Source organism: Molossus molossus, unplaced genomic scaffold (assembly GCF_014108415.1).
Source record: "Molossus molossus isolate mMolMol1 unplaced genomic scaffold, mMolMol1.p scaffold_m16_p_22, whole genome shotgun sequence".
In the NCBI taxonomy this organism is placed as follows: domain Eukaryota; kingdom Metazoa; phylum Chordata; class Mammalia; order Chiroptera; family Molossidae; genus Molossus; species Molossus molossus.
The window spans coordinates 21,487,774-21,496,572 of record NW_023425358.1 but is presented as its reverse complement, the minus strand read 5'-3'; the positions used below and the strand labels follow the sequence as shown (position 1 = coordinate 21,496,572).

Genomic DNA, 8,799 nt, shown 5'->3' with positions numbered 1-8,799 from the left:
ACCTAGTTCTCTGCAGGGAAGAAATGAAATAATGAAAATCAAGTTGCTCTACCCTGGCCAGTGTGGCTCAGTTGGTTGGGCCCTGTCCATGGCACCAAAGGGTTACCTGTTCAATTCCTGGTCAGGGCACATGGCCAGGTTGTGGGCTTGATTCCCGGGCGGGGGGGCGTAGAGGAAGCAGCTGATGATGTGTCTCTCTCATATAGATGTTCCTTTCTCTCTAAAAATCAATTTAAAAAATCTTAAAAGAAAGAAAATGAAGACACTCCCATGCCAGGACCATTTTTCCTAAACAGTTTGGTGGGGAGAATTTGCTAGCACTAGACAGGACATAAAGTTTCCCAATAGCAGCCTCTCTGTGCGTGCCAGGAAATGATGCCTGGTGCCTGGATGATGCTTCATGGCACGGCAGGGGCCTGTGGGGAAGTGCCAGATTTATGCTATTAGTATAGTTTTAGCAACAGTGTTGGCTGAATACTCCAGAATTGTAGTTCATGATTCTTGGGGCTACAACAGGAGCAATTTGGCAGCCACAACCAGAGAAGCAGGGTGACGCAGTGGTAATACCAGCAGGTTCTGTATACGATGGATCTGGGTTCTAGTTCCAGCCTCACCTTCCACCATCTGGGTGATAGCCAGCTAGTGCTTAGTCATGCTGAGCCTCTTTCCTCCTCTGCAGAGAAGAGGTGATGGCTAATATTTCTGGAGTGCTTACTACTCAGTTAAAACAGGACATTGGCTCTGGCCCGTTTAGCTCAGCAGAGCGTTGGCCCACAGACCAGAGAGTTACAGGTTGAGTTCCTGCTAAGGGCAGGTACCTTGGTTGCAGTTAGTTCCCCACCCTGGTTGGGGTTGTGTGGGTGGCAACCGACCACTGGATGTGTCTCTCACATTGATGTTTCTCTCTCTCTTCCTCCCTCTCTACCTGAAGATAAATGCAAAAATGTCCTCAGGTGAGGATTAAATAAATAAATAAATAATAAAACACATTACATTGTCTCTATTCAACACTTAAGAGCTATTTAAAAATATAATTTACTCCTGCCCTGGCCAGTTCGGTTCAGCAGTTGGAGCATCGGCCTGTGGACCAGAGAGTCTCGGATTTGGGTCCTACTAGGGGCAAATTAAAAAATATATATATATATATATATAAAATATATATATATAATTTATTCCTTAAAAAGTTATACTCTCACACCTCATACACACCCCAGTTATAACTTTTGATGACATTTAAAAAAATAATACATGGATATGGTTCGAAATAGAAATCATAAGAATACAAAGAGAGAAATGTTTTCATTTTGACCGTTTTGCATCTACAAATACAAGCAGGCGCATAGGATTCAACCTAGTAAGAGCCAGCCTCGGTTCTAAAGCTTTATATTAACTCGCTTAAATTCCTCAACAACCCCAGGAGGCAGGTACAATTATTACGCCTTCCTCGGTAATAACTATTTCTCCTGAAGAGAAGCAGAAGGATCTGAGGGAGTGTGTCCGCAACCTAAGTGGCCTCCATGAGTGAATTTAAAAGTTTGCGAAACAGAGGTCAGCAGATGTAATTATTAAGTGCCAAACTGGATTATCCGCCGGGTGTCCGAAACCCGATCCCTGGGGCGTCACACTCGCGGTACTTGAACCACGAGGACCGGGGAGGAACCCCGCTCGCGCGCCCTGTGGCCAGTCTCTACGTGTTTTCCCAGGAAAGGCGCGCCGGGATCCGCCGCCTCAACCAGTCTTGCTGGAGTAGGTGTAACCCTAATAACAAAAGCGTTCGGAGCGACTGCCGCTATAGCCAGTCAATGCCGAGCCCCGGCCCGCGCCTCCAGGTAGAGCGGAACTTCCAATTGGTGGAGTTGTTTCGAAGAAGGCGGACAGAAAGTGAAAGTTCCGCCTTCCTCGGAGCTCGAAGCCAATCGCTGCGTCTGAGCGGTAGCCGCCGTTTAGGTTGCGTTGTGGGGAGTAATCGAGGGCCTGAGGGCGGGGCAGGGAGCAGGCCGGGGGCTGCGGGGAGGGTACTCTTCCCGCGGGCGCGCGGAGCGAGGTCGGTGACAGCCACGCGCGCACGTGCGCGCCTGGCTGCAGCGCGGCCCCGAGACCTCCGTCAGCCACTGAGAGGCGCACGGCATCTGGGCCGGCGCCGTCTAGGGACTCCGTCCGTGGGTGACCCCAGCGTCCCCGGCCCGAGTCCCGGAGCGCCGGGCCAGTTCCATCCCGTCGGTTCCCGCTCGCGTTCCCTCCCCACGTCCGTCAGGGCCCGCCCCGCAACTCCCCTTTTCCGCTCCCAGGGCAGGGTCCTCGCGGCCCATGCTGGCCGCTGGAGGCCCGCACCACCCAGACAGTTCCCGTGCCAGCCGGACCGCCACCATGGGGGCCCTGAGGCCTGTGCAGCTCCTCCAGGGGGGCTAACAGTCCCAGAGCGCAGGCCCCGGGACGCGAGGGTCCCGGGCCTGAGCCCCGCACCATGGCCGGGGCCATCGCTTCCCGCATGAGCTTCAGCTCGCTCAAGAGGAAGCAGCCCAAGACGTTCACCGTGCGGATCGTCACTATGGACGCCGAGATGGAGTTTAATTGCGAGGTAACCGGCCGGCAGCCCGGCAGCTCCGACGGGCTGCGGCGAGGTGGGAGCCTGGCAAAATTCCCGCTCCTGGGGCCCTAGTGCGACGCCGATCGATTGGGGTGCCCCTGCCATGGTGACAGATGAGGTGGAAACTGGAGGGGTTCTGTTTGTATCATCTCTGGGCATAGGTAGAGATGGTCAGAACCGGAAGGAGCCATCTAGGCCCAAATTCTCATATTAAAAATAAATTGCTGCCTTTTTCAATAGGGAGTTTGGGTTTGGAAGCACTTCCTGAAAGTTTTCATTCATTGTTACAGCAAGAGTCTGGAAGCATGGGTGTTAGCAAGTTCTAGTTTTCAATGTCAGGCTTAAGCTCCAGCTCTATAGAGTTTTTACTTCATTAGACAATATTATGTACCCCAGGTACATAAAAAGCATTTTGTTTTATTGGAAGTCTGTACTTGTTTACCTTTGCCAAAACTTAAATTTTCCGGGGGGAGAGGTGGTGGGGGGCGAGACCTTTTGAGGAAAAAGATGGTATCTTATACTTAATTGTTCCATAGTTTGCATAATATGATCAGTTATCATTTGTTGAATACTTTCGAAGTGGCAGACATTCATACATTTACTTTCTCATAACCCAATGAGGTAGGTACCCCAAACCATTATATCTAATAAATGGCGAAGTGGAGTTTTGAATCAAGCTCTTGGCCAATACAGTGCTGTCTGTCAAGTAATTTAAGCCTTTGCTACTCAATATGTGGTCTGTGGACCAGCAGCATTGGCAGCAGTGACCTAAGTCAGGGGTTGGCCAACTTTTTCTGTAAAGGGCCACATAATAAATATTTTCAGCTTTGCTGGCCATAACGTCTCAGTTGCAACAACTCAGTTCTTCAGTTCTACCCTTGTAGCACGAAAGCAGCTATAGACAAGATTAATTTCCAGCTTGACATTGTGAGGCACTCCACTGACCTCTGTAAAACTGGTAAAAATTATTTAAAACAACAACAACAGTAATGTAAACCCTCTGTAAATGGTAAGGGCAAACATCAAGCAAGGAAATATCTATTCAACAGAATACGTAAAGTTCAGTAAGGAAGGTGAACATTTGTGGCATTTGAACCAAGACCTCTACAGCCCTCTGCTTCCAGTTCAGCAAGGTAGAGATTCTGCTTCAGGCTGCTGCAGCTCAGAACACAGGGCTCCCTCTTGCCTTAGCAGCGCCCAGTCTGAAGGCTTTCTTCCCAGGAGGAGCAGGACTTCAGTGCTTTTCATCCTACTCAAGGCTACTTGTTGCTCAGACTAAGTGGGTGAACTTGAAAGATGGGGCTTCTTTCTTTCACCCAGCTCCTACTTATGGAATGGGAGCTGTGCCCTGGGCATGGTACACTGAGAATATTGAGCCATAGTTACTCTTTCCCCACATAGCTTGTGAGATGGTGGTTCCAGACAGGTGAGGTAAACTGAAAAGACCTATTTAAATATATATATATATATATATATATATATATATAATTTCTTTATTGATTTTAGATAGAGAGGATGGGAGAGGGAAAGAGAGAGAGAAACATTGATGAGAGAGAACATTGATTGACCACCTCCTGCATGCCTCCCCACTGGAGATGGAGCCCACAACCTGGGCATATGCCCTGACTGGGAATCAAACTGGTGACCTCTTGGTGCATGACGCTCAACCACTGAGCCACACCGGCTGGGCAGGAGAAGCACATTTTAAAACCCTTAATTTCTAGCCCTGCCTGGTATGGCTCCGTGGATTGAGCGTGGACTGAGAGGTCCTTGTTGGATTCCCGGTCAGGGTACATGCCCAGGTTTCAGGCTCCATCCCCAGGAGGGGGCGTGCTGGAGGTGTTTCTCTCTCATGTGGATGTTTCTCTCTCATGTGGATGTTCTGAACTCTCTAAAACAAACAAATAAAATCGTATTTAAAAATAAAACCCTTAGTTTCTCATCTCTTGTCAAGGTAGTGACTTCATTTGCAACAGAGTATGGCTTATGTTTATGCCTCAGGGTACTCAAGAACAGAAGTTTTGGTGAAAGGCAATTGGGAGGGGATTTGTGAGTTGCATGAAGATACAGCCTAGACTATAGGCCAGCTAGTTTGCAGGAGAGAATCAGGGAATATAACAGCTAGGAATAGCCCTCCTGGGTCAGAACAAATATCAAACACTGATCTCAGAAACTGTTCTCTCAAAAGAGCCACCTTTTGATTAGATTACTTTGTAGAGCAAGTTATGCCCCAGAGCATTATTGAAAATAATGTAACAATATACCATAATTAGTGTAGTTTAACAGCTGGGTGTGATAAGGGAAAAATAGAGTCCTACTAAAATCTGTGGGCATACTCAACACCTGGGTGGCATACCCAAAGATGAGCCTCCCTAAAGAGCCACATCATAGGCCTTCACACTGTGTGAGGGAAATAGATTTCACTAAAACAATTCATCTAGTCTCTAACAAATAAATAAGCAAATAACAATAACAAGCCCTGGAGAGGGGACACCAGTCCCATGAGTTGCTATAATATATTATCTAAAATGTCTAGTTTCTAACAAAAATTCTGAGGTATGCAAAGAAGCAAGGAAGGCTAAAAACAAGTGACCTCAATGCTGGCCGGTTTGGCTCAGCAGTTGGAGCATACACCGGTAGACCAAAGAGTCTGGGGCTCAATTTCGGTTGAGGGCACATGTACCTCAAGTTGCTGTTGGGTCCCCGGCCTTGGTCAGGGGTTGTGCAGGAGGTGACCAGTCGATGTCTGTCTGTCTCTCTCTCTCTCACTCTCCCTCCCTTCCACTCTATCTGAAAATAAATGGAAACAAATATCCTTGGATGAGGATTTAAATAAACAAACAAAAAACAAGTGCCCTCAAATAGTAATTTAAATCCACATAAAAGAAAAACAAAGAGTGCCCTGGCTGGTTTGGCTCAGTGGTTAGAATGTCTGCCCATGGACCAGAGTCTCTTGGACCAAAGAGTCACGGGTTCGATTCTGGCCAAGGGCATGTACCTTGGTTGTGGTTTGTTCTTGAAAGCCCTGGTTAGGGTCCTGCAGGAGGCAACCAATCTATCTCTCTCTCTCTCTCTTCCTCCTTTCCTCTCTCCCTCCCTCCCTCCCACTCTATCCAAAGATAAATGGAAAAATATCCTCGGGTGAGGATTAAAAAGAAAGAAAAAGAGCACCAAATAAAGGTAATTATATAATTATAAAAATATAAATACATATTTTTCTCCTCTTAACTGATTTAAAAAGCAATTATATAAAACATGCATATAATATACTGTTGGGACTATAACAGAAATGTAATGTATGTGTAATATACTTGTCAATAATAGCACAAAGGAGTGGGTGCGAGCAAAGCTATAGTGGGCTACGGAAATAACTATATATGGTAAAGTAATAACTATAACAATGTATTGCCAGGTTTGTAACTTTAATAGGTATAATATATATAACAATACTACAAAAAAGGGGGGAGAGAATGGAGCTATGTAGGAGTAATATTCCTATATATCACTGGAATTAAGCTTGTATAAATCTGAGGCTGATGTTGATAAATCAGGATTATATGGTAGACCCTGGAGTAACCACTAAAAACAAAATTGAAAAATATAGTGGAAAAATTATGTGCCCTGACCGGGAATTGAACCTGCGACTCTTTGGTGAGCAAAACCGGCCAGTGCTAAACAATCTTGAAAAGGAACAAAATAAAAAGACTCACACTTGCTCATTTCTAAACTTACTATAAAACAACCATAATCGCCCTGGCTGGTTTGGCTCAGCGGTTAGAGTGTCGGCCTGCCAGACCCAGTCCAGAGAGACCCAGGTTCGATTCCCGCTGAGGGCATGTACCTCAGTTGCTGTTTGTTCCCAGCCCTGGTTGGGTCGGGAGGGTGGCAACCATTCGATGTGTCCCTTTCACGTCGATGTTTCTCTCTCTCCCTTCCTCCCACTCTATCTGAACAAAATATGGAAAAATGTCCTTGGGTGAGGTGAGGATTAAAAAAACAGCAACAACCATAATCAAGACAGTCATATAAATCAATGGAATAGAATTGAGAATCCAGAAATAAACCCCTGTGTCTTTGGTTAGCTGATTTTTGACAATGGTACCAAGACCACGCATTGGAGAAATAAATAGGCTTTTCAACAAATAGCGCTGAGATAACAATATAGCCATGTGCAAAAAAATGAAGTTGAACCCTTACTTCACACCACATACAAAAATTAATCAAAGTCCTAAATGTAAGAATTAAAATTAACACTCTTAGAAGAAAACATAAGGATAAAACTTTATGACTTTGGATTTGGCATAGGCTTCTTAAATATGACACCATAAGCATGAACAACAACAACAAAAATAAACTAGACTTCATCACGATTAAAAACTTTTGTGCTTCAGAGGACACTGAGAAAGAAAAAATAGCGAATCATGTATGTGATAAGGGTCTTACATCTAAAATATTTGAAGAACTCTTTAAAAAATTTTTTTTCCTTTATTGATTTTATTTATTTTTTTGTTTTTTTTATTTTTTAACTCTTTTTTTTTTTTTATCCTCACCCAAGGACATTTTTCGATATTTTGTTCAGATAGAGTGAGAGGGAGAGAGAGAGAGAGAAACATCGATGTGAAAGCGACACATCGAGTGGTTGCCACCCACACGACCCAACCAGGGCCGGGGACAAACTGCAACCGAGGTACGTGCCCTTAGCGGGAACCGAACCCGGGTCTCTCCGGACCGCAGGCCAACGCTCTAACCGCTGAGCCAAACCGGCCAGGGCTTTTAACTCATCTTTATTGTGGAATGTATTACAGATGTTCCCCCCTTTTTTCCCCATTGACCCCCTCCTCCCCAATACCGCCTCGCTTCTGCCTTCTCCACACTATTGTTGGTGTCCACTGGTTATGCATATATGCATAGAAGTTCTTTGGTTTATTTCTTCCCACCCACCCTTCCCCCTTCCCTTTGAGGATCATCAGTCTAAGAACCAATTTGTACTTCTTAATTCCTTCATCTTTTTCACCCTTCTCCCCAGCCCCCACCCATCTGACAAGCAAATTTCTCTGTATCTATGTTTGTTTCTGTTCTGCTTGCTCATTTTGTTTGTAGACTCCATTGTTGATAGATATGTATTAATTGCCATTTTATTGTTCCTATTTTTGTTCTTCTTCAAGAAGACCCTTCAACATTTCATATATAATACTGGTTTGGTGGTGATGAACTCCTTTAGCTTTTTTTTGTCTGGGAAACTCTTGATATGTCCATTGATTCTAATGATAGCTTTGCAGGATAGAGTAATCTTGGTTGTAGGTGGTTGCTTTTCATCACCTTGAATATCTCTTGCCACTCCTTTCTGGCCTGCAAAGTTTCTTGTGAGAAATCAGCTGACAGTCTTATGAGACCTACTGTGTAGGTAACTAAATGCTTTTCTCTTGCTGTTTTTAAGATTCTCTCTTTGTATTTTACCTTTGGCATTTTGATGATGATGTGTCTTGGTGGGGACCTCTTTGGGTTCATCTTGTTTGGGACTCTCTGTTTTTCCTGGACTTGTATGTCTGTTTTATTCACCAAGTTAGGAAAGTTTTCTGTCATTATTGTTTCAAATAGGTTTTCAATTTCTTGTTCTCTCTCTTCTCTTCCTGGCACCCCCATGATGCGAATGTTGGCACTCTTGAAGTTGTCCCAGAGGCTCCTTACACTATCCTCATTTTTTGGATTCTTTTTTCTTTTAGCTGTTCTGATTGGGTGTTTTTTGCTTCCTTATATTCCAAACCATGGTTTGCTTCTTGGCTTTACCTACTCTACTATTGATACCCTGTAAATTATTTTTTATTTCATTTAGTGCATCCTTCATTTCTGAATGGTCCTTTTTTACGATGTTGATGTTCTCACTAAGTTCCTTGGAGGTCTCCTTAAGTTCCATGAATGTCTCAACAAGTTCCTTGAGCAACCTTATACCCAGTGTTTTGAACTCTGCATCTGATTGATTGCTTATCTCCATTTTGCGTAATTCTTTTCCTGGAGTTTTGTTCTTTTCTTTCATTTGGGACATGTTTCTTTGTCTCCTCATTCTGGCTGATTCCCAGTGATTGTTTCTATGTATTAGGTAGAGTTGCTATGTCTCCCAGGCTTCGTATGGTGGTCTATTGTTGTAGGTGTCCTGTAGGATCCAGTGGCACAGCCTCCCAGATCACCCCAGCTGGGCCCTCAGGGTGCACCTC

General features: G+C 44.8%; 1 protein-coding gene across 6 annotated transcripts in view; it reads left to right on the top strand.

Annotated features, from left to right (window-relative positions):
- Positions 1-2,101: 2,101 nt before the first annotated feature.
- Positions 2,102-8,799, top strand: part of NF2 (neurofibromin 2) — a 76,843-nt gene continuing 70,145 nt past the window's right edge. For 2 of the 6 annotated variants that reach the window (XM_036276423.1, XM_036276424.1), the window contains exon 1: positions 2,102-2,578. In XM_036276423.1, the coding sequence (XP_036132316.1) occupies positions 2,465-2,578 (114 nt within the window). In that variant the 5' untranslated portion in view covers positions 2,102-2,464. Of the gene's footprint in view, positions 2,579-5,744; positions 5,768-8,799 lie in introns of those variants that run through there. The other 4 variants (XM_036276422.1, XM_036276426.1, XM_036276432.1 and 1 more) reach the window with 4 other exon arrangements.